Here is a 26,016-nt window from a genome sequence, read left to right on the forward strand (position 1 = left end):
AGACGAATCAGTTAAAACACTTGCTGTTTTCCATGGTTTGAATATTTGCACTTTTGTGAAAATTTTAGAAAAGCCAAAGCACAAGATTATCAATTAAAGGAATGTACACTTTTTGAAAAGCATATTTGTCTGGAATTAAAAAAATATATGTTTAATCTAAACTGAACAAAATACTGTTTAATTTCCATAGTGAAGCAGAGAAAGTGAAAAAAAAAGTTAATTTAGGGACAGCACTTGAGAGAACCCATCACATTTTATGTGCGTGAATATATAGAAATTTGCGGGGGGGGGGGGAATTGTTCTGGATTAATGTGCAGAAATAGTGGTTTAAGCTAATGTCCAGATTATATATCAATTGACTAATTGATATAGCCAAATTATATATAACACCTATGCAGTATCATAAAATAAATGCATAAAATAAGTACATTGCCAATACTTTCTGTTCATTGTCAGAAGTCTCATTATTTTCATGTTTGGTATTATGTAAGTTTCCTAAGCAATATTGGTAGCAGATGAGAGCAACAATAGAAAATATAAGCTGGGAGAGACTAACACTGGACCCCTTGTTTATGTTAACTGTTACTAAAAAAAAAAAAAAAACACTTGTATGTCAGAGGGAAATGATTTCTGATATGATTATAGTTGCAAGGCTATGTTATCCTAAACTTTGGAAAACAATGTCTATTTCTACTATTGCTGAATGGGAAGCTAAATTGCATGAATGTGCCACAGCAGTAAAACTAATCACCTGTATTAGGCTAAAAGAAGGAAGACAAACTGACAACAGACTTCTTCAAAACTGGATATCTTTTATAGACATTTGGCAAAGTAAGGTGTATTCTTCAAAAGACATAAATCATTTGTTTAGCAAATGAAGAAGACCTGCGGCTCAGTAGCAGAGCATAAGTTCTGCATGTGGAAGGTCCTGGGGTATCTTCAGGTAGGACTGGGAAAGACCCCTGTCTGAAAACATGGAAAACTGCTGCCAGGCCACTGTAGACAATACTGAGCTAGATTAACCAGCGGTCTGCTTCGGTATAAGGCAACCTCCTGTGTTCTTAACATTTTGTAATTTTGATATTTTCTGGTAATTGAATCCTAAAATTCAAATGATGTTATTTTTATATGAACAATGAGATAAAATCTAAATTCAAAAAAGAAAAAAAAGTGTACTTGCCTTATCAGCATGACTTGTTGACCTTTACTGAACACCGTTGCACTGAGATCTCTAAGTGGAGGAGTTAAAAATAGGGCACAGCACAAACATGGCAAATGTGTTGCTCTGCTTAATGCTGCCACTCTTAAATGAGAAGGAAGCTTGGAAATTTAGAGAAAGCCTTTGATTGCATTTTTGGAACCTGATGTATGACCCTTCTTAGTATCAAGGTTAGACCATTTAAGACTGAATGTAAATATACTAAGACAAGTAATATTTGTAACTTAGCCCCTTTAAGGGCTTTTCTGGGTTATCATTTAGTTTTGTGCTAACAATGCAGTAATTGTTCAGGTATTGGGGAGGATTCATGTGTTCCTCTAAAGTGTTCCTTTGATGAAGAAATTGTATTTCCCAGCACACACAGCACAATTCATTGCTGAAAAAACAAGATTTTTCTTCTACCTAGGATCTATTGTGATTTAGAGAATTCTGTGAAATGTGTTTACACGGGTGCTATGGATACCTTTTGGATACTGCCTATGACATGAATGGTGACAAGTAACCACACCAAAAGGTCATGTACCACTTTATAAACTCTGATGTTGCCTTGAGTGCCATTTTCTTGGTAGAAAGCTGGGGTACAAATCAAATCAATAAATATTTAAACTTAATTTACTCATTTTAGTAGTGGAGGCTACTAAAGACTGAGTACTCACTACTGTATCCGTTCATACACATACCCCTCATAATGACAAGTATTTTGCTAATATATATTATATACATGCAGTTGTACCTGTAGCTTATACTATGTCCAGAAATTAAATTGGAGGATCACATCTCTTTCCCATGAAAATACCTAACTTACAAAGATTAGCCTGTGTGTGCACACACCCATTCTGCATGCTTGTGTTTCTGTGTGTGTGTGTTTGTGTGTGTGTGTGTGTGTGTGTGTGTGTGAGAGAGAGAGAGAGAGAGAGAGAGAGCACTAATTGTTATAACACGAGCAGTGACTTTCTACTCATATTGGTGTTATCTTAGCTATCTTTCAGGCAGCGTATTTATAGTGATTTGTTTATATTATTAAAACAGCTGGGTTTTATATGAGAAACCAGGATTCCAAGGTCAGAAATATGTTGTAGAAGAAGGAGAGAAGATGCTGAATGATATCTGGAATCCTCCGAGTGAGAAACATCAAGGAAACTTCACAGTTGGTTCAATCAAACAAATAGTGAAGGTGAGCGCTTTGCTTTTAATTGTGAAAAGCAGACACTACAGAGAATGACCACAGATGCATCTATATGCTTCTCTCTTTTTTCACTTCCCTCACTGCTGTATTTTGGCAGCAAACCATCAAATTTTGGATTTTATTGGGGGAGGGGGGAAATGGCTCCTGGACCTTCTGCAATTTCTCATCCCTGTGCTATAGTTTCCTAGCTAATGGAACTTTACAGAAGCTTCAAAGCTTCAGATATTTTCTCACCTTTTCTATACTACTTCTATATTACTGTTCCTATTGCTGTATCTCAAAGTTCTCTTTCGGTCTTTCCCACATTGGGACTTTGCCAATCTGCTTTCTCTTTAAAGCAGACATTTTGTTGTGCTTATTCTCATAACAGTCATATCTGCCAGTTCTTCCAAAATAAGCATGTAAATTAGTGACATGCTTGAGGTTAAGGCTAATCAAACATTTAATCACAACTTAAGTCTGTTATTAGATAATCAAAGAGAGAACAAGATAGAATGCTATACCAGTATGTGCAGAAGACATGGTTCATGAGAACATACATTATCTTGTATAGTGAAAATACTGCAGAAAATGAGGTGTAAAATCAGACAAATCAAATCAAAGGGAGCTAATTGAAAATCATATGCATATAATATAAGAATTTCAGGGGATCAGGATTTAATTTGAACCAGTTAAATTCTAAAGCCTGTCTTAATTACAAAGACTTAGCCCCTATAGCATATAAATTGGTATAATATTTAAATAATGTTGGATTAGGGTTATCGCCAAGTAGAAAGGTCACGGAGAACCTCCTAGAAACTCTCTCACATTTCTAGCATATTTTTATGCGGCATATGAAGCAAAGGTACCAATCCTACTGGTTAGTCCCTGTTCAGGGAGCTTAGTATATTCTCCAAGAAGTTTGATATGACAGTCCTTTTCACAACAAGAAAAATGCAAACACCTGTTTTGGAACAACCAGGCTTTGCTACAGTTCAGCTCAGAATCTATTTCAAAAGATTCTGCCCAGGCTCTGGACATCTTGCAGAGGGCTTGAGAGGGTGTAACAAAAGTTCAAAACAGACACAATAAAAACAAAATACAAACTAAAGTTTCCACACATACACATCCTTACACCTTCTTGTCCCTGTTGAATATTAGCCCAAAGAGAGAAGTTTTCCTTTCATCTGTTCCAGAAAAGTATTCAGTTTTGAACTTTAATGGACCTCTAGACAAAAAGCTGTGGATGTGTCTGGTGGTGAAAAGAAAATCTGATGCTGTAAAGAACAATATTGTTTAGGAACCTGGAATGTCAGATCAATGAATCAAGGTAAGCTGGAGGTGGTCAAACATGAGATGGCAAGATTGAACATCGACATCTTGGGAATCAGTGAACTAAAATGGACAGGCATGGGCAAATTTAATTCAGGTGACCATTATATCTACTACTGTGGGCAAGAATTCTTAGAAGAAATGGAGTAGCACTCATAGTCAACAAAAGGGTGGGAAAAGCAGTACTGGGGTACAATCTCAAAAACGATAGAATGACCTCAGTACGAATCCAAGGCAAACCATTCAACATCACAGTAATTCAAGTCTATGCCCCAACGACTGAGGCTGAAGAAGCTGAGGTTGATCGGTTCTATGAAGACCTACAACACTTTCTAGAACTAACACCAAAAAAAGAGGTCCTCTTCATCATAGGGGATTGGAATGCTGAAGTAGGAAGTCAAGAAATCACCGGGATAACAGGCAAGCATGGCCTCAGTGTACAAAATGAAGCAGGACAAAGGCTAATAGTTTTGCCAAGAGAACACACTGATCATAGCAAACACTCTTTTCCAACAGCACAAGAGGCGACTCTACACATGGACATCACCAGATGGTCAATATCGAAATCAGATTGATTATGTCCTTTGCAGCCCAAGATGGAGAAGCTCTATACAGTCAGTAAAAACAAGACCTGGAGCTGACTGTGGCTCAGATCATGAGCTTCTTATTGAAAAATTTCGTCTTAAATTGAAGAACGTAGGGAAAACCACTAAACCATTCAGGTATGACCTAAATCATCTCCCTTATGAATATACAGTGGAGGTGAGGAATAGATTTCAGGGATTAGACCTGATAGACAGAGTGCCTGAGGAACTATGGACGGAGGTCCGTAACACTGTTCAGGAGGCAGCAACTAAATCCATCCCAAAGAAAAAGAAATGCAAGAAAGCCAAGTGGCTGTCTGGTGAGGCTTTACAAGTAGCTGAGGAAAGAAGGGAAGCGAAAAGCAAGGGAGAAAGGGGAAGATATATCCAACTGAATGCAGAGTTCCAGAGAATAGCACGGAGAGACAAGAAAGCCTTCTTAAATGAACAATGCAAAGAAATCGAGGAAAACAGTAGAATGGGAAAGACGAGAGATCTTTTCAAGAAAATCGGAGATCTCAAGGGAACGTTTTGTGCAAAGATGGGCATGATAAAGGACAAAGAAGGCAGGGACCTAACAGAAGCAGATGAGATTAAGAAGAGGTGGAAAGAATACACAGAAGAACTAAACAGGGAAGTTCTTAATGTCCCTGATTGCCATGATAGTGCGGCCACTGAACTTGAGCTGGACATCTTAGAGAGTGAAGTCAAGTGGGCCTTAGGAAGCATTACTAACAACAAAGCTAGTGGAGATGACAGTATTCCAGCTGAGCTATTTAAAATCCTAAAAGATGATGCTGTTAAAGTGCTGCACTCAATATGCCAACAAATTTGGAACACCCAACATTGGCCACAAGACTGGAAAAGGTCAGTTTACATTCCAGTTCCAAGGAAGGGCAATGCCAAAGGGTGTTCAAACTACCATACAATTGCGCTCATTTCACATGCCAGCAAGGTGATGCTCAAAATCCTACAAGCTAGGCTTCAGCAGTATGTGAACCGAGAACTACCGGAAGTACAAGCGGGGTTCTGAAGAGGCAGAGGAACTAGAGATCCAATCGCCAACATTCGCTGCATCATGGAGAAAGCAAGAGAATTCCAGAAAAACGTCTATTTCTGCTTCATTGACTATGCTAAAGATTGTGTGGATCACAACAAACTGTGGCAAATTCTGAAAGAGATGGGAGTACCAGGCCGTCTTACCTGTCTCCTGAGAAATCTGTACGAGGGTCAAGAAGCAACAGTAAGTACCGGACATGGAACAACCGATTGGTTCCAAATTGGGAAAGGCGTACGACAAGGCTGTATGTTGTCGCCCTGCTTATTTAATTTATATGCAGAATACATCATGAGAAATGCCAGATTGGATGAATCACAGGTCGGAATTAAGATTGCTGGGAGAATTATCAACAACCTCAGATACGCAGATGATACCACCCTAATGGCAGAATGCGAAGAGGATCTAAAGAGCCTCTTGTTGAGGGTGAAAGAGGAGAGTGCAAAAGCTGGTTTGAAACTCAACATTAAAAAAACGAAGATCATGGCATCTGGCCCCATCACTTCCTGGCTTATAGAAGGGGAAGAAATGGAAGCAGTGACAGATTTTATTTTCTTGGGCTCCAAGATCACCGCAGATGGTGACTGTGGCCATGAAATTAAAAGACGCTTGCTCCTTGGGAGGAAAGCTATGGCAAACCAAGACAGCATAGTAAGAAGCAGAGACATCACCTTGCTGACAAAGGTTCGTATAATCAAAGCTATGGTTTTCCCAGTAGCAACGTATGGCTGTGAGAGCTGGACTATAAGGAAGGCTGAGCGCCGTAGAATCGATGCTTTCGAACTGTGGTGCTGGAGAAGATTCCCCTGGACTACAAGGAGGTCAAATCAGTCAATCCTAAAGGAAATCAACCCTGACTGCTCATTGGAAGGACAGATACTGAAGCTGAAGCTCAAATATTTTGGCCACCTAATGCGAAGAGAAAACTCCCTGGAAAAGACCCTGATGCTGGGAAAGATTGAAGGCAAAAGGAGAAGGGGACGGCAGAGCATGAGATGGCTAGATAGCATCACTGATGCAATGAATATGAACTTGAGCACCCTCTGGGAGAGAGCAGAGGACAGGAAGGCCTCGCCTGCTATGGTCCGTGGGGTCACAAAGAGTCAGACACGACTGAACAACAACAACAACAGATAAAAAGAGTTCCAGTCAAAAGGAGCTCCAGGCTCCAGAACTGCCATTTTCTGTGCCTGAAATTAGTGCAGCGGTGATGTGGTTAAAAAGGTGCTCTTGACTGTTTTCCTGAGCTTGTTGATATCTTTAGATAAGAGTGTCTGTGACCATCTTCAGAGCACCTTTCCTTTATCCACAGCAAGTCCATATGCATCTGGGTCGAAGGCAACCACTTATAGCTATTAAAGAAGATAACCAAAATTTAGTTCATTTGTTGATGTTCGACCACAGAAATGTATATGTTTGATGGTTGACCACAAAGGCTAAACACCTTGCTTTATTTAAAGTGGTGCTGCACTAACTATATGTACTGAATATAGGATGAATTGGTCCTTGAAGTGTGAGACAGGCTCTTAGCATTTTTGCCCGGGAGGAACTTTGAAGTCCCACATGGATTTCACCATAGACAGAATGAATTGACAACTACGTATAACCAATACTCAGTGCTTTGGGCAGGAAAAATGAGGGGTAGATTAAGTGATTCAGCAATCTCCTGATACTTACTAGCAGGTTTGGTCCGTTTTTAGGGGCACCTAAGCACAGTTGCTTAGCTTTACTAGTTCTGAAGATAAAAAGAACAGATACCTTAGACTGTATTGGAGATTACAGAGCATTTCTTTAGGTTTACATGTTCAGAATAAAAAAAAGTTTTAGGATGAAAATCCCAGAGTAAGATTGAGATCATACCGATTTATACATAAATGCTTATTTAAGATGGGTGAAAATCTTTTTTAAAAATGGGTCGTATTTTTAACTTTCAGAGGACAGCCATGTCAATTTGCAGCAGAAACAATGGAGAGTCTTGTAGCACCTTAAAGACTAACAAATTTATTATGACATAAGCTTTCATGGACTAGAGTCCATCATGTAGCTGATAAAGTGGACACTAGTCCACAAAAGCTTATACTGTAACGTATTTGTGAGGCTTAATATTTTTATTTTTAAAAATTCTTATTTATTTTTAATAAAACCAATGGGAGATGAGATACTGGGTTTAGGATATCCAGTCCCATTTTAAGCTGATGTATGGATACCTTCTATATTTGTAAAAGCAAATGTATTTTAAAAAGAAAACCAAGCTATTATATTTCTAGTGAATTTTCTTGCTTCTGGTGTGTGAAGGGTATGCATTGTGCTAAGTTGTATGCTGTCCTGCTGCTGCTATATGGGTTTTGTGTTAGAATGTGCAATTTTAAAAGCCATTTTAATGCTATTTCTATTTATTTTTTCTCTTTTATATGATGATGTTATCTGTCGAGAGCCCTCTGTTGAAGCCATATTTTATGGGTATAAATAAATACTGTTTCCCAGATATGCACAGCTCTTACAGTCTGGTTTGTTTTTACTATCTGATTTGCTTCACAGGATTGCAGTGTTCCTGAGATTGAACTTCGCCCACAAGGTGGCACAGATAATTTTCCTATCTGCATTCAGAGTGCAATTTCTGATCTGGAAGAACTAGAAGTAAAAAACATTGCCCTTTCTGTGAAAGCAGGAGTGTGAGTACAAGGTTTATTTTATTTATATCAATGTATGAGCTGGTGAAATGATGTGGCAAGTAAAATGTCAGCTGGCAATGGTTGCTGACTGTATAAGGCTAAAAGAGGATATAAGAGTGTGCAATTTTTATCATGCAGTATGGGTAATGATTGCGCTAATACTACTGCATGGGGACTCATAAATTTATTTTAAATTTCAATTTAACAGGAGCTGTAAAATAGCCGAATCATATACAGAGCCATGGGATGAATATCTTTTTAAAGGGCCAACACTACGATGTTGTTGTTTTTTAATGCTGGTAGTTGAACTAGGACTATGGCTATTATCCATGATAGCCAAATGAAATCCATACTCTGGGGCAATATACCTTCTGAATACCAAATGCTGGGGTTAAACAACAGGAGAGAGTTGTTTTCCTTCATGCCTGTCTTGTGGGTGTCCCAAAGGCAGTATAGATAGCCCAGCTAGATTAGATCGAAAATCCATTTTTATGAATGAAACTGCACATGAATTAGCACTTTTAATCAGCCACTTTGTCTTCACTCTAATAGATGGCTTGCCTATTCAGATGTTAATTACAAAGGAGAGGTAATGATTCTGGAAGAAGATCACAGCCCATGTGAAACTTCAGCAGCTGATATAAAATCTCTTTATCCATTGAAAATGGTGAGGAAGTAAGAATAGCCTTTCAGTCAATTTTGAACTAATCTACAATTTTAAACTCTTTCTGCAATGTTAAATCTACATCTGAATCTATTCCATGCCTGAACATGCACATTGAGATTATCCAGAGCAAAGGTCTGCATCAGTACACCATATTATGTGTCCCAAAATAAGCAGTGGAATTAAAAGTTTGGTCAAGAACCTGTCTCTGTTAGAACAAACATCCGGTGACTTGACTTAAGGGGAAATGTTTGCCTGAAGCTCTGGAAATGTTCTGAACTGATTAGAAGGGATTTATAAAATCATAATTTAGAGATTTTGTTAAAAGGAGAAAATGCAGATCTGCACTATAAAGTATCATAATAGAAGCTGCCTATTTTTGCCTTTGTTGGAGTATTATGGTAGGTGAAGGAGTTGAGTATAATATGTCTATTTTTAACATTCCCACAAGAAGTGGCTTTGCTGTGGTACAAATAGAGTTAGATATCTACCAGTTTATTTCATATTTAATAGAAATCTAGTTCCTTAGATGCTTTATGAACATTTTTGCCACTGTCATCTGTCTCTCCCCAAATCATTGCTGGATAAAAATCTTCAGGCATTGGAAATGTTGCCGTCCATTACTTAGTTAAATATGTTGGAGATTTCCTAATCCTTCTAGAGCGATCAAGTAACAATAAATGTGTTGCTTATTTTGGGATCAATCTTTAGTGCAATTTTAAAAGCCACTTGGGTGGTATGAATCATAGAATAGTAGGGTTGGAAGGCCATCGAGTACAACCCCCTGCTCAATGCAGGAATCAGTGGGGGGGGGGGAGAGATTTTATCCACTCCTAACATTTTTTGTTTGTTTTTATATAAATAAATTTAGCTGTTGGGGAATAAATGAATGTATTCAGTTATTAAGCTTATCAAGCTTTATAAATGACACTTATAGTTGGACACAGACCAGGGCCTGTTCACACATCACGCTAACCCATGGTGGGTGATAAGCTATGCAGAGTAGGTTGTTTTGCAGACAATCTGCTCTGCTCGCGTCAGACGATCAGGCAAACAAGCTGTGCAGCATGGTTTATTTCCCCCATCCCTCCTCATGTAGTCTTCCTGCCCGGCCAGCCATGTATCCCAGCTTCCTTGCAGTGGAAGCCACATCTTGCTGTCCCTCACACTGCCTTTCCAAACCTTTGCAGAGTCCCCTATCTCCATGTGCAACAAAAAGGGGGGCCCCTCCAACTCCTTGAAATTCTGTAGGATGGGGATGAAATGTAATAAACAGGTTCTTTATGTGATGCCACCACACGCAGTATCAGATAAATGTGTGGCTTTGCTTTTTCATAGAAAAGTGAGGATTTTACCACAGGTGAAACAAACTGTCTGCTTCTCTTCCTGCTCCTACCCCATCTTCCCCAGTCCTTATTCCTTACCCACTGCCCCAGTTTCCAAACCTTTGCCGATTCCCCGCTCACCAGCAGCAAACCAACAGCAGAATAAAAATAAACTCTTTATTGGTATACAAAGCAGCTTATCTGACTTGCTTATTTGGCTTGCTTAATACCAGGCTTGCTTAAGTGCTTACTGCCTTGAATCTAACCGTGGGAGCATTCTACCAAAAAGGATGTGGGAGGCCTCCAACTTCTTGAAACTTTGCAGAAATTGGACAAAATTTAATATAAAGGTTCCCCTTCTGGGGAGCTGCCAGATAGTTGTGAGACTTTGCTTTTCATGGAAAAGTGAGGATTTAACCACAGGTGAAGCCATTTGGGAAATGCCCGGTTGGGGGAGTGGGGGCAGAGTGGAGAGATGATTTGAAGTTGGAGACATAGCTGAATGTGGCAGGAAAGCAAGTTTTTCTCAGAGACTGCTCGAAAGGAGCAGAGCGGTGGCAGCGTTTTCGGCTGCTCTTACTGAGTGGCTCTTAAGGAATCGCCGTAACCCACGATGGTGTGCCAGATGACACACTAACTCACCATAGGTTAAAAAAGACTGGGTTTTCAGGGTGGATTGTTTGAGGGAAACAAGTCACCGTGGGTGAAAAAAACAGCTCACAGATGACACTCTAACCCATCATGGGTTGTTCCAGAAAACAACCCATCATGGGTTAGCATGCCATGCAAACCCAGTCGAGAACTGCAGAGGCTATCATTCATTAATTGTATGTATGTATGTATGTATGTATGTATGTATTTATTTGGGGAGCGATCCTATGGCCTGTAGACAGCATCTAAGGGGCAATAGGATATTTTGGATTCCCCAATCCAAGGTCAGAGACAGGACTCCAACCTCTGAGGGAGGAATCGGAGCTCCACCTGCTCCCCCTCGCAGCCAATGCAGAAAGAACTGCACCAGCTGCTCTCCAAGGTCGGGAACCCAACCTCAGAGAAGGGGAGAAGGGGGCATTTCGGTGAGCAGGAAGGGGAAGAGACTGGAGGGGCCAGGATATGAGTTATCCTGAGGCTTCTCCAACCTCCTTCCCTCCTCCTCCAAAGTGCCCCAGCTAGATGGGCAAAAAAGCTCGTCTGGCGAAAAATGCAGGGCGGGAGGACAGGGAAGCGAAGTTTGCCTCTGCTGCTCCTCATGCCTTGCCTAGGATGATCATAAGCCTCCAAGTTCAGGGGCTTATGATCATCGAGGGCGCAACCCATAAGATGGCGCCCTTAAAGATGTATATGCCACCCTTCAGCAATGCTTCCAGGATGGTTTACAATTGCACTTATTAACAGTTGCATAGAATTAATGGAAGTGGAAACATGCATTCAGATTTCTTGCTGAATGCTGATCAAATTTGCAGATGACACCAAATTGGGCAGGATAGCTAATACTTTGGAAGACAGAAACAAAATTCAAAGTGATCTTGATAGACTGGAGCGCTGGGCAGAAAACAACAGAATGACATTTAATAGAGAGAAATGGCAAGTTCTGCACCTAGGAAAAAGAAACCAAATGCACAGTGACAAGATGGGGGATACGTGGCTCAACAACACTACAAGCGAGAAGGATCTTGGAATTGTTGTCCATCACAAGCTGAATATGAGCCAACAATGTGATGTGGCTGCAAAAAAGGCAAAGGCTCTTTGGGCTGCATTAATAGAAGCATAGCTTCCAAATCCCGGGAAGTACTAGTTCCCCTCTACTCAGCACCGGTTAGGCCCCATCTGGAGTACTGTGTCCAGTTCTGGGCACCACACTTTAAGAAGGATGCAGACAAACTGGAGAGGGTTCAGAGGAGGGCAACAAAGATGATCAGGGGACTGGAAACAAAGCCCTATGAGGAGAGACTGAAAGAACTGGGCATGTTTAGCCTTGAGAAGAGAAGGCTGAGGGGAGATATGATAGCGCTCTTCGGGTACTCAAAAGGTTGTCACAGAGAGGAAGGCCAGGATCTCTTCTCGATCATCCCAGAGTGCAGGACACAGAATAATGGGCTCAAGTTAAAGGAAGCCAGATTCCGGCTGAAGATTAGGAGAAACTTCCTGACTGTTAGAGCAATATGACAATGGAACCAATTCCCTAGGGAGGTGGTGGGCTCTCCCACACTGGAGGCGTTCAAGATGAGGCTGGACAGCCATCTGTCAGGGATGCTCTGACTTGGATTCCTGCATTGAGCAGGGGGTTGGACTTGATGGCCTTGTAGGCCACTTCCAACCCTACTATTCTATGATTCTATGATTCATTTACTTCATAATTTGTTGTTTTATTGTACACTTTAGGGTGGCCTAAAGGTGCAGATGCCTATGAATATTAAGGTAAGTATGGAGCATGTTAACAATAAATTAATTTATTAGGTAGTCCGGCATCTTGAAGGCTTGATTTCAAAACTTGGAAAGCAAAGCGCTCTCTCGCTCTCTCTCCCTCTCCCCCTCTCTCCCCTTTTCCCTTTATATTTTTCTTAGAAGATGCTAACTATGAGGATACACAGTAGGCAGTGTTGTGCCTGAAGCAGTCTTCCCTTCCTATCCCCATCTCTTCCTTTAAATCTCTCCTCAAGTCTTTAGGAAAATACTTCCTGAAGTACACAATAGCAGAAAATACAGAAAACTTGAGTCTGTCATTTATCCTAACACTAATTGCTGTTCCTTTCATAAAATCATAGGTTTGGATCCTGAATTGCCCTTCAACAATCAGACAGGTTTCTTGCATTCTCAAAAGGGACTGCAATTTAGTAGAGGCTCCCATTGGAGGAAGGGGGGATTCACCATTTCCCTCTTCCCCCTGCATCATGCCTAACACTATTCTGGAGGGCCCTCCCAGCTCTCCAGAGCAGATCTTCTGAGGGCACAGGGGGCTGCAGAGAAGGGGAAATTGCCTACCCCACTCCCTCCCGTGGGAGTGTTCTGTGAATGGAATTCTAATTACGGGAACTCTGGATTCAAGCTGTAGAGCTGGAACAGATCACTTGGTATTCATCTGGATCCTTTGCCCAAAGAGGGGCCCCACCACCCACAAGCTCCCCTCATACTGACACTTCAGACTGCTCTGTTCCAGTAGCAATAGGAAGCAGGTGTATCGTGATATATTCACTTTGGGTGAAAAAAGCATTGATTGAAATGGGAAGCAAGACATGCACTACAGGGGGATTTTTTTTTAAACTCGCAGAATATCCATTGTGTAGAAGTAGGATTTAGAAATGTTTTTTAAAGGACCAACTATCCCACACTGTGCAGATATTGATATATGGGAGACCACACTTTGGAGGATGGTGTAAAGAGCTTTCTGAAAATATTGATTGTGTTCCAATGTGCTTCGAAAATGCTGATGATTTCCAGGGCATCGGATCAATACGTGTCATTGGTGGAATGTAAGTATGATTTAGCTTCTCTCTTAAATTTCATTCCAAAGGTTCTCTTGGGCCTACTACAGTCTCAAAAGCCCCTCATCCAGTCTATTATTCTAATGGCATGGGAAATCCTGCTTTGAAACACCTTACAGTAATCACTAACAAATGAGATTTCTATTGAAGCTGATGTCATCACCTATTTCCATGTATTCATTTATTTAATTTTTCACTAAAAAGAAGAAAAAACTTCAAGGGCTGTTTACAACAATGCTTAAAACGTTAAATTCAAACACTTCAATTGTTTTAAAACAGCAGAGCACCAAAACAGTGTAGTGCTACAACATACAATGCCGGGATAAACAAAAAGATATTTACCTAGTCCCCCCAAAATAGTTCATCTGGGATTAAATCTAATGGTGTTTTTAGACACCAAGTGAAGTCCTTTTAATTTGTCCAGGCATATGTGGGGAAGGAGAAGGAGTGAGGGAGCAGGCAAAGGGAACATCAGGGCCTGCTCCAGTCGGACTGCCCCTCCTTTGGGAGATGGGAGGGGGGAACAGGGCCATCCCACCAGCCCTGCTGACAATCTGCCTAATTCTTTTTTCTCCCCTCCCCATTGCCTTTTTCTTGTGTGTCGTGTCTTTTTTAGATTGTAAGCCTGCGGGCAAGGACTGTCTTCTTTGTTCATTGATTGTAAGCCGCTCCGGGAGCCTTTTTTGGCTGCGGAGTGGGATAAAAATGCAATAAATAAATTAATTAAATTACTTACATTGTAGCACCACATGGTTTTTCCGCTTTATTTTCCGTGTGGCTGATTGCAGTCAACAATCTTTGAAACTATTGCAGTTTCTAAGGAGGTAGCCCAACATGCAAAACATTACAGTAACCTAATTGGTGTGTTATTGGTGGATTGATAACCATTTCCAGGCTATCCCTGTAGCCAGGAGGGATTGCAGCTTAGTGTTATAGATGCCACTTGTCAAGTCAGGGCAAGGTCTAAAAGTCACCATCTGACCGGAGATCTGATCTTTAGGGAGCAATGCAGCCCTATCTATAGCAGGTTGAACAACACCTTCCAGGACAGATGAACCACTCACTGTTTTACTTTTTAAACATATATTTTGTCTTTCTGTGGTCAGCACCCAAAGCAGCTTCCAACAATACAAAAAACAAAACAAAACTCGTAATATTAAAATAAAAACCAAAAAGATCAACAAGCAGATAAAAGCAGTCCAGTAACAGCAGAACAATAAAACAGAGCATCAAACACCTATAGCCGATATAAAAGCTCTGCAAGGCAACAGAACAAGAGTACCCAACTCACAGGCCAAAGGCTTGTTTAAATAAAAAGGTCTGCCTCAAAGGGAGGGAATTCTAGAGCCTGGGTGCAGCCACTGAAAAGGCAATCCCTTGAGCCCCCATCAGACATGCCTCCAGTGCTGGCAGGACCAGGAAAAGGCCCGCTCTAGAAGATCATTGAACCTGGGTAGGTTCATGCTAACTCTACCTTCACCTTCTCTGAATTAAGTTTTTGGAGGGAGTGTATAGGCTGCTGGCCCAAGATAGACTGGTGGCAAGTTTTCAACAGTTTTGTGGTTAAAGGCTATGACTAAAATTCCTTTCACAGCTTTAAATTCTACACTTAATAAAATGGTTTGAATCAGGCATAGCTTTCTGTTAAATATTTCTTGGCTTTCTACATACCTCCACAAATATTGAACCCACAGGAAAACGACACCAATTCATAATAAAAATTATGAACTGTGAGTTTGGCCAAACCCAAATAGTAATTCCCTTATTTGTGCTGGTTTGTGTTTTTATATTTAAATAACTTCCACTGTTGAGCTAATTTCAAACAAATGTTGCTGACAGTAAAATCCATTTTCCCATGAAATTATATCCCTAATAGAATGAGTGCATTAATAATGAATACCAGAAATACTCCTTTTAATCAAAGGGATGCTTCCATAACTTTTAGCCAGTATTATATTACCTGTATAAACTTTGTTTATAGTTGAAGTTAACAGAGATAAATGTTTGCACATCTTTTCACTGGCTATTCATGCAGAGATAGCCCCAGAATAGTCTTACTTGGTGTCCACAAACCTTGTCTTTGTTTGGGGACATGGAGTGCTAGAATGTTCCGAAAGTTAGCGAAGAGGGCAGTACAGTTGCCACCATGTCATTCTTATCATAAATTTATTCTTATCCACCCCCAAAATTGGACTGGACCACCAGAGCAAATTGGGCTGGCAGGACCACCTGAACTTGCAGCGTGCCTTACATCCCATAAGGAAAGACAGAGACATGAAACTCAAGAAAGTTAGGAATAGTTTATTGCTGGCTTATGATCCTCGCTCGTTTGGGAGGAACAAGCCAGGATCCCATGTTTGGATGTCACGATAAACTGTCACTTCCTACTTTGTTTTACCTGCTCTCATAAAGGGAGGAGCAAAGTGGGAGTAAACAGCCTGCATTCACCAGCATCCTGTTCATTCACAGTAAGCTAGGATAAGCCAGGAATCCCGGCTACTATACATATTGGAATATCATATGGATGAATATCCAAGTATGATATGTAATGACTGTTGGTATATGTAACATTCATTTATAACTACTGCAAAAGGAATTCATAATTTTTCCTTATGTGTTATGACTACTACAGATGGGTTGGTTATGAAAAGGAACGATATAAAGGTCAGCAGTATCTGTTAGAGGAGGGAGAATATAAAGACTGGCAATCGTGGGGTGGAGTGAGCAGTGTCCTGTTGTCTCTTCGATTCTTGCAAGCTGTAAGTACTTCTTTTGGTCTGCAAGATTATTTCTTCCTTCAACTTTTTTATTTTTCCATTTCATTGGAAGTGAACGTGGATGAGTAAGTAAGGAGAGATATTATAGTTCGCAATTCAGTTCGATTCTGGGGTAGAAAAAGTTGCTTATTCTGAATTCCGCTGTTATGTCATTGCAAAACTCATCCTTTTTTCCTTTGCACTTCTCATTCATTCTTGATCACAGCCACCATGCTGAGACATCACAGATACATCTGATTAACGTGTTCATGAAAAGCAGAATGCTTGCATTCATTTCTATGGAGCTTCCATATGAGAAGTTCACCTCACTTCCCACCACATAATATAAAAAGAGAAAAATGGCCTGCTACATGGTTTTTGCTCAAGAAAAAACAGGAATAGTAATTTCTTCTGTAGTAAATTTTCTATATCCTTTGTAGGAATTGTGTTTCTGTTTAGTTATTTGATGTTGTAGCATCTTAACCATTTCAAAACAGATTTTCAAGGGCCCAAAGATCTCTTAGGGTGAGGAGGCGACCGCCTATCCAAAGCAAGGCAGGAGAGGCACGGGGGGGGGGGGATTGTTCCCTCTGCACCTCTCCTGCCTTGCACTTTTTCACTAGACAGCCGTTTTCAGCTGTCTAGCAACAGGGTGGGGGACAACCAGGAGAGGAGGCTGCCGTATGACACATTGGATGTGTCATACATGCAGCTCTGCTCTCCCAGCCCCTGAACGCCCCTTTTCAGTCACTCCATGCTCCTCTTCCAAGCATGGAGGACAGGGCTTCTCCACACTGCCACTGAGGCAGCGCAGACGGGGGGAGAGGTCAGTTTTCCAGGAACCAACCTCGGAGTGCGGGCAGTGTCTAGTGGCCATAGGATTGCTCCCTTAGTGTGCAATCCTTTGCATGTTTCCACACACAAAAAGTCCTACAACTCCCAGGATTTCCCAGCCAGCAATGTTTTCCTGTCTCAACATGCAAAGGGTTGCACCCTTAGAGTGCAATCCTAACCCCCCTCAAACAGCTGTCCAAGGCTGATGCAAAGTAAGTTTTATATAGAAGGTCTCCTAAGTGGCATTATAGTTGTGCAAATTGTTTACATCTAGAACTGAAATACCCAGGGCCAGCCCTAGGATAAGTACTGGGCAAGAAGTGCCATTGATGACCCCTCCTCCCGTGGTCAGCTTTGTAGGTTCATCCAGAGGGTTTATGGGGCCTGCTGGAGGTGTGATGTTGGGGGCCCTGCTTCTGCCCCTTAAAGGACCCATGCACATGTATACAAAGCTGGGGGCTACATAAGGGAATGCCATTGCTCAAAACCTTGCTCTCTTGGCCACTGTACTACAGTTTCCACAAGCCAAAGCTTGAAAAGCCACATTCTGAGCAGTGACAGTGCACTATGCAACACAGCAGAACTTTTACAGATTTTAATTTTAATATTTTGTTTTGTTTTGTAGCAGTTCTTATCTTTTGGTAAGCTTTCTTTAGTTTAGAATATCCATTTTTATCTTTAAAAATAATAAAGAAAACTAAATAAAAAAGGCATCCAGCTAACCGCTTACGGCTTTATTTTATTATTATTTATACAGTCCTTATAGTATTTACAGTATTTGAAGTGCTAAGTGCTCAGTAATGTTGCCTCAACATAAAGCTGTGTTTCAGTGATTTTTACCTAGTGCAAATGACATCAAAGGGGAAATTGAAAAAGAGACATGTTGTTCAGTCGTGTCCGACTCTTCGTGACCCCATGGACCATAGCACGCCAGGCCTTCCTGTGCTGCGCTCTCTCCCAGACAGTGCTCAAGTTCATATTCATTGCATCAGTGATGCTATCTAGCCATCTCATCCTCTGCCGTCCCCTTCTCCTTTTGTCTTCAGTCTTGTGCAGCATCAGGGTCTTTTCCAGAGAGTTTTCTCTTCGCATTAGGTGGCCAAAATATTTGAGCTGCAGCTTCAGTATCTGTCCTTCCAATGAGCACTCGGGGTTGATTTCCTTTAGGACTGACTGATTTGACCTCCTTGCAGTCCAGGGGACTCGTAAGAGTCTTCCGCAGCACCACAGTTCGAAACCATCAATTCTTCAGAGCTCAGCCTTCCTTATAGTCCAGCTCTCACAGCCATACGTTGCTACTATGGAAAATCATAGCTTTCATTACATGGACCTTTGTCGGCAAGGTGATGTCTCTGCTTCTTACTATGTTGTCTAGGTTTGCCATAGCTTTCCTCCCAAGAAGCAAGCGTCTTTTAATTTCATGGCTACAGTCACCGTCTGCGGTGATCTTGGAGCCCAAGAAAATAAAATCTGTCACTGCTTCCATTTCTTCCCCATCTATATGCCAGGAAGTGATGGGGCCAGATGCCATGATCTTCATTTTTTTAATGTTGAGTTTCAAACCAGCTTTTGCACTCTCCACTTTCACCCTCAACAAGAGGCTCTTTAGATCCTCTTTGCGTTCTGCCATTAGGGTGGTATCGTCTGCGTATCTGAGGTTGTTGATAATTCTCCCAGCAATCTTAATTCCGACCTGTGATTCATCCAACCCGGCGTTTCTCATGATGTACTCTGCATATAAGTTAAATAAGCAGGACGACAATATGCAGCCTTGTCGTACTCCTTTCCCAATTTTGAACCAATCGGTTGTTCCATGTCTGGTTCTTACTGTTGCTTCTTGTCCCTCGTACAGGTTTCTCAGGAGACAGGTAAGGTGGTCTGGTACTCCCACCTCTTTCAGAATTTGCCACAGTTTGTTGTGATCCACACAATCAAAAGCTTTAGCGTAGTCAATGAAGCAGAAATAGACATTTTTCTGGCATTCTCTTGCTTTCTCCATGATCCAGCGAATGTTGGCGATTTGATCTCTAGTTCCTCTGCCTCTTTGAAACCCCGCTTGTACTTCCGGTAGTTCTCAGTTCACATACTGCTGAAGCCTAGCTTCAGCATCACCTTGCTGGCATGTGAAATGAGCGCAATTGTATGGTAGTTTGAACACTCTTTGGCGTTGCCCTTCTTTGGAATTGGAGTGTAAACTGACCTTTTCCAGTCCTGTGGCCACTGTTGAGTGTTCCAAATTTGTTGGCATATTGAGTGCAGCACTTTAACAGCATCATCTTTTAGGATTTTAAGTAGCTCAGCTGGAATACTGTCATCTCCGCTAGCTTTGTTGTTACTAATGCTTCCTAAGGCCCACTTGACTTCACTCTCGAGGATGTCCGGCTCAAGTTCAGTGACTGCACTATCATGGCTATCAGGGACATTCAGATCTTTCCTGTATAGTTCTTCTGTGTATTCTTTCCACCTCTTCTTAATCTCATCTGCTTCTGTTAGGTCCCTGCCTTCTTTGTCCTTTATCATGCCCGTTTTTGCACAAAACGTTCCCTTGAGATCTCCGATTTTCTTGAAGAGATCTCTAGTCTTTCCCATTCTGTTGTTTTCTTCGATTTCTTTGCATTGTTCATTTAAAAAGGCCTTCTTGTCTCTCCTTGCTATTCTCTGGAACTCTGCATTCAGTTGGATATATCTTTCCCTTTCTCCCTTGCTTTTCGCTTCCCTTCTTTCCTCAGCTACTTGTAAAGCCTCATCAGACAGCCACTTTGCTTTCTTGCATTTCTTTTTCTTTGGGATGGATTTAGTTGCTGCCCCCTAAACAATGTTACGAACCTCTGTCCATAGTTCCTCAGGTACTCTGTCTATCAGGTCTAATCCCTGAAATCTATTCCTCACCTCCACTGTATATTCATAAGGGAGATGATTTAGGTCATACCTGAATGGTTTAGTGGTTTTCCCTACATTCTTCAATTTAAGACGAAATTTTGCAACAAGAAGCTCATGATCTGAGCCACTGTCAGCTCCAGGTCTTGTTTTTACTGACTGGATAGAGCTTCTCCATCTTGGGCTGCAAAGGACATAATCAATCTGATTTCGATATTGACCATCTGGTGATGTCCATGTGTAGAGTTGCCTCTTGTGCTGTTGGAAAAGAGTGTTTGCTATGATCAGTGTGTTCTCTTGGCAAAACTCTATTAGCCTATGTCCTGCTTCATTTTGTACACCAAGGCCATGCTCATCTGTTATCCTGGTTATTTCTTGACTTCCTACTTTAGCATTCCAATCCCCTAAGATGAAGAGGACATCTTTTTTTGGTGTTAGTTGTAGAAGGTGTTGTAGGTTTTCATAGAACCGAACAACTTTACCTTCTTCAACATCAGTGGTTGGGGCATAGACTTGAATTACTGTGATGTTGAATGGTTTGCCTTGGATTCGTACTGAGATCATTCTGTCGTTTTTGAGATTGTACCCCAGTACTGCTTTTCCCACCGTTTTGTTGACTATGAGTGCTACTCCATTTCTTCTAAGGGATTCTTGCCCACAGTAGTAGATATGATGGTCACCTGAATTAAATTCGCCCATGCTTGTCCATTTTAGTTCACTGATTCCCAAGATGTCGATGTTCAATCTTGCCATCTCATGTTTGACCACCTCCAGCTTACCTTGATTCATTGATCTAACATTTCAGGTTCCTAAACAATATTGTTCTTTACAGCATCGGATTTTCTTTTCACCACCAGACACATCCACAGCTGAGTGTCCTTTCGGCTTTGGCCCAGCCGCTTCACTCTTTCTGGCGCTACTTGGAAATACCCTCTGCTCTTCCCCAGTAGTATATTGGACACCTTCCGACCTGAGGGGCTCATCTTCTGGCATCATATCTTTTAGCCTTGTGGTACGTTCCATGGGGTTTTCTTGGCAAGAATACTGGAGTGGGTTGCCATTTCCTTCTCCAGTGGACCACATTTTGTCAGAACTTTCTGCCATGACCTGTCCGTCTTGGGTGGCCCTGCACAGCATAGCTTATGGTTTCACTGAGTTATGCAAGCCTCTTCGCCACAACAAGGCAGTGATCCATGAAGGGGGAAAAAGACATACTTCAAAGCTAATTGAAAGAAAATCATTTTTGTAGTTAGTACCCAGACAATACTGTACAATTGCACTCATTTCACATGCCAGCAAGGTTATGCTCAAAATCCTACAAGCTAGGTTTCAGCAGTATGTGAACCGAGAACTACCGGAAGTACAAGCTGGTTTCCAAAGAGGCAGAGGAACTAGAGATCAAATCGCCAACATTCGCTGCATCATGGAGAAAGCAAGAGAATTCCAGAAAAACGTCCATTTCTGCTTCATTGACTACGCTAAAGCCTTTCATTGTGTGGATCACAACAAACTGTGAAATTCTTAAAGAGATGGGAATAGCAGACCACCTTACCTGTCTCCTGAGAAACCTGTACAAGCGTCAAGAAGCAAGAGTAAGAACTGGACATGGAACAACCGATTGGTTCAAAATTGGGAAAGGAGTACGACAAGGCTGCATATTGTCGCCCTGCTTATTTAACTTATGTGCAGAGTACATCATGAGAAACGCCGGGTTGGATGAATCATAGGTCAGAATTAAGATTGCTGGGAGAATTATCAACAACCTCAGATACGCAGACGATACCATGGCAGAAAGTGAAGAGGATCTAAAGAGCCTCTTGTTGAGGGTGAAAGTGGAGAGTGCAAAAGCTGGTTTAAAACTCAACATTAAAAAAACGAAGATCATGGCATCTGGCCCCATCACTTCCTGGCATATAGAAGGGGAAGAAATGGAAGCAGTGACAGATTTTATTTTCTTGGGCTCCAAGATCACCACAGATGGTGACTGTAGCCATGAAATTAAAAGACGCTTGCTCCTTGGGAGGAAAGCTATGGCGAACCTAGACAGAATAGTAAGAAGACATCACCTTACCAACAAAGGTCTGCATAATCAATGTTATGATTTTCCCAGTAGCAACATATGGCTGTGAGAGCTGGACTATAAGGAAGGCTGAGCGCCGAAGAATTGATGCTTTCGAACTGTGGTGCTGGAGAAGACTCTTACGAGTCCCCTGGACTGCAAGGAGGTCAAATCAGTCCATCCTAAAGGAAATCAACCCTGACTTCTCATTGGAAGGACAGATACTGAAGCTGAAGCTCAAATATTTTGGCCACCAAATGCGAAGAGAAAAGTTACTGGAAAAGTCACTGATGCTGGGAAAGACTGAAGGCAAAAGGAGTAGTAGATAGCATCACCGATGCAATGAATTTGAACTTGAGCACACTCCGGGAGAGAGCAGAGGACAGTAAGGCCTGGCATGCTATGGTCCATGGGGTCACGAAGAGTCGGACACAACGACTGAACAACAACAACCCAGACAAACTGTAGAACCTTGAAAAAAAGGTTACAGGGGCTTGCTTTTTGCCACCCTAGCTCACTGCACACAGTACATTAAAAAAAGCACACCCACTGAGCTCTGTTGCCCCCCCCTCCCAGCTCAGCTGGGCACCCCCATCTGCTCAGCGCCCTGGGAGACCAGCTAGCTCACCCACCTCTAAGGCTGGCCTTGGAAGTACCTGTTGGTCATCCCATGGGTTTTTACAGAACCTTGTGGTCAGGCAAGTTGATCTATAGATCGATTTAAAAAACAATAATAAAAGGGTGTTTTTGTCTTACACCACAAACAAGCAAAGGATGTGTCAATCTCTTTGAAGTAATGTAAAACTTAAACATTTCTGTAAATATCTCTAGCAAAGCATTTGTTGAGTGGTATTTTTTAAATACAGGCTTGTGGTATTGCAAGGACATGCTTGGACATCTGGTCCAGAGATGCAGGCAACTGCATATGTATTAGTAATGCCAAGAATAAGTGAAATGCACATCTCAATGTGAGGCCCATCTCATTTATGAATGAATTCTTTTACTTTCAATAGGATACACATTCAGATTCACATTTTTTACTTTACTTTCAATAGGATACACATTCAGATGCACATTTGAATTCACATTCCCATCCATATTTGGATGTGCATCCCAACATACATCCTGTTGAAAGCCTTGCAGTGTAGATTATGCATTTGGATGTGCATTCAGATGCATATCTTACTTACACTCACTGATTCTGATACATGTGTGGGAGCCTCCTTCTGTACGCAGCTCTACTTCCCTGAATCAGGGTGTAGGACTTCTTTATCACCTTTCTGTGCAATGGAAAACTAATAAAATTTAAAGTGGAAAAGTGTGAGTGTGTTGTTAGCAGAAATGAAAGTACTTACTCTAGAAATGAGTTTCTGAATATCCTGGCTGCTGTGTCAGCAGCCACCCCAGGAAAACCAGAGTCTAATGCATGGCATATTCCCAAGAGAAAATAGTTATTTGTGCTGTGCATGGCTCTTTTTTTGAGGCAGTTTGACATACCAATTTTTCTTGCCAAGCATGAAAAGATATGAGTTCATAGGCTAAACCTGACCTATTAAAGATTTCTCAGATGTCTGAATTAAACACCTGTGTTGCAAGGCTGTTAATGCCATTCTTTTTCTACAATGATAAAATAAGGCTGAAATCCCATCAACACTTATTTGTGCATAGATCCATAACATTAAGTGGAAATTTAGCAAGTATGCAGTTTTGGAACTGTGCCTTAAACTTTTAATATTTATTTTCTATCAATAGTCTTATAATTGTGACTGCTAGATTCAAACAAAGCAAAAGGAATACAACTTGAGGATAAAGTTGATGTCTCTCTAGCACTGACAACATTTTTGTAGATATTGAAATATTTTGTAGATATTCTAGGAACAGGACAAACTTGCAATCAGCATCAGAGCTTTTGTATAAAGACTATGTCAAAAATGTCAGTGATGTCAAAAAGAATCAAGGACATATATTGTGTGTAGAGAAACAGCATTGTCAAGGTTTTATTACTCAGCAACATAACTCAGTCCTTGCATGTTAGCTTTGGATAGGTGTGGGGTTGTTAGTTAAAATTAACAGAACTACATGGATGTTGAGCAAGTTAAAAGAAACTCTATGGGTCAAGAGTTGAGTCAAAACTGTCCAGATAAACTAATGAAAGAATCCACTTTAATCCAAAACCAAGTCAGCTCTACATGTATATGCAATATTTTGAGAATTCTGCTGGTACACGAGTAAGTAATAGCATTATGTTGTATGTAGAGAGGGGTTGGGGTGAGATAAACTTGTATCGAATGCTCCCTAATTTTCAGTTTTAAATTCCAGGATTTTATGGAGTCTGAAGTAACACTTTTTGAAACTGATGAGGAAAATGGAAAGTTGTTGAACATTGTCAATCAAGAAATTCCTGATTTGGAACAGGCTGGGTTTGGCCTAGTAACAAGATCAGTTAACGTGAAGAGTGGAGTGTAAGTTATATTTCAGATCTTTCTGCAGCATGAAATAATTAACTTTTCTTGGGTTCTATATCTTTGTTTTACTTTTCAGCCATACTGTGCTTAACTTTCTAGAGAAGCTTTGTGAATAGTTTAGTTATAACTGATATGTGATTGCATATAGTGACTAAGAATGAGCTTCTCAGCTTCGACCATGGCTGCACTAGAACTGGCTTGTAAAAATGCAAAAAGTAAAAAATAAATTTTGACATGGAGAGTATGGGCAGTATTCAACAGGGCTGCTGTACTTCCATTGGTTGTGTTGTGGCAGCAGGAGCAACTGCTTCTGCAACATGGATTAACAATTCCATGCATTTTGGCTGTCATGCAAGTAGTTCCCGCTGGTGCACAGGCACAAGAGGATATAGTTCTAAATGAAGAAACTGATCCTTAGTCTTAAACCTACAAAATCAGTTGACTCAAGAAACTAGATTTTTCTCTCTTGTTATAAGAATAGCAACTACAGTCCAATCCACCAAAACATGTAGCAACATATTATTCATTGTATTAGGCTACAAGCCCCAAGTCTGTAAGTGGGGGCTTTATTTTGTCTCTGCAGAAGAACTCAGTATCGGGAAGTCGGGGTCAGATAAATTGTGACCACAGAAATTACACTGAAGTGTTTGTAAAATGATTGCTAGACAGAATATAATTTCATGTGTGGAAACTGAAAGACCAGTCCTATGCTCTGGAAACTGAAAGACCAGTCCTATGCTCTGGAAACTGAAAGACCAGTCCTATGCTCTGGAAACTGAAAGACCAGTCCTATGCTCTGATATGAGTCCTTGCTCTGGTGCTGTGAACTTCCATGCCTGCTACCTCAGCACATGAAGAAACCCCTTATACAGCACAGAAACACCACACATAGAATTTACTTTGGGTATGGAGCCAAAAGTTGCAGTGGGTTAGTTTCTCCTTCTCCCTTAAAGATATATCAAGGCCCATGAAACAGGCTTGATGTCAATACAGTATTGTGTCAGCTTGGAATGATAAGCAAAGGGATGTAATTTCCTTTGGCTTTTATAGACAGAGTGGGATAAGCTGTAATGTTGAATAACAACAGACAATTTTCATGCCTGTTTTAAATCCATACTTGGTGAATGGATGAAGAATTTAATGTACTTCTGGACCAGAAGTGAGCAGCTTGTTTTGGCCTACACCTCCCATCAGCCCTCACTCTAGCCTAACCTGACTAGGGCTGATAGGAGTTGTGGGCCAAAGCATCTGAAGGGGCACAAGTTGCCCTCCCCTGTTCTAGAGCATTGTTGCATTCCTTGAATATATTTGACTTAGCTGTCTTCTGAATCTGTGCCTCAGGATTTCTCTTGTGTGTCCCATCTAGGTGGGTTGCCTATCAGCAGAGGTACTTCTGTGGAGAACAATATATATTGGAGAAAGGAAAATATAAATGTTTTTTTGACTGGGGAGGATCTAGTGAAATTATCATGTCAATCCGTCCCATTAAGTTGGTGAGTTTTAATTGGTGGGAAATGGTATACTG

General features: G+C 41.1%; 1 protein-coding gene across 1 annotated transcript in view; it reads left to right on the forward strand.

Annotated features, from left to right (window-relative positions):
- The window catches only part of CRYBG3 (crystallin beta-gamma domain containing 3), a 95,279-nt gene that overhangs the window by 49,253 nt on the left and 20,010 nt on the right, over positions 1–26,016 (forward strand). The window contains exons 7-14 of the mRNA XM_084843406.1: positions 2,249–2,393; positions 7,896–8,029; positions 8,582–8,696; positions 12,401–12,436; positions 13,355–13,488; positions 16,133–16,259; positions 24,346–24,488; positions 25,858–25,984. Coding sequence (XP_084699532.1) covers positions 2,249–2,393; positions 7,896–8,029; positions 8,582–8,696; positions 12,401–12,436; positions 13,355–13,488; positions 16,133–16,259; positions 24,346–24,488; positions 25,858–25,984 — 961 coding nt within the window. The remainder of the gene's footprint in view (positions 1–2,248; positions 2,394–7,895; positions 8,030–8,581; positions 8,697–12,400; positions 12,437–13,354; positions 13,489–16,132; positions 16,260–24,345; positions 24,489–25,857; positions 25,985–26,016) is intronic.

This window comes from Heloderma suspectum, chromosome 3, assembly GCF_057233095.1.
Source record: "Heloderma suspectum isolate Gila_16-S chromosome 3, 16-S_ref, whole genome shotgun sequence".
Lineage (NCBI taxonomy): Eukaryota > Metazoa > Chordata > Lepidosauria > Squamata > Helodermatidae > Heloderma > Heloderma suspectum.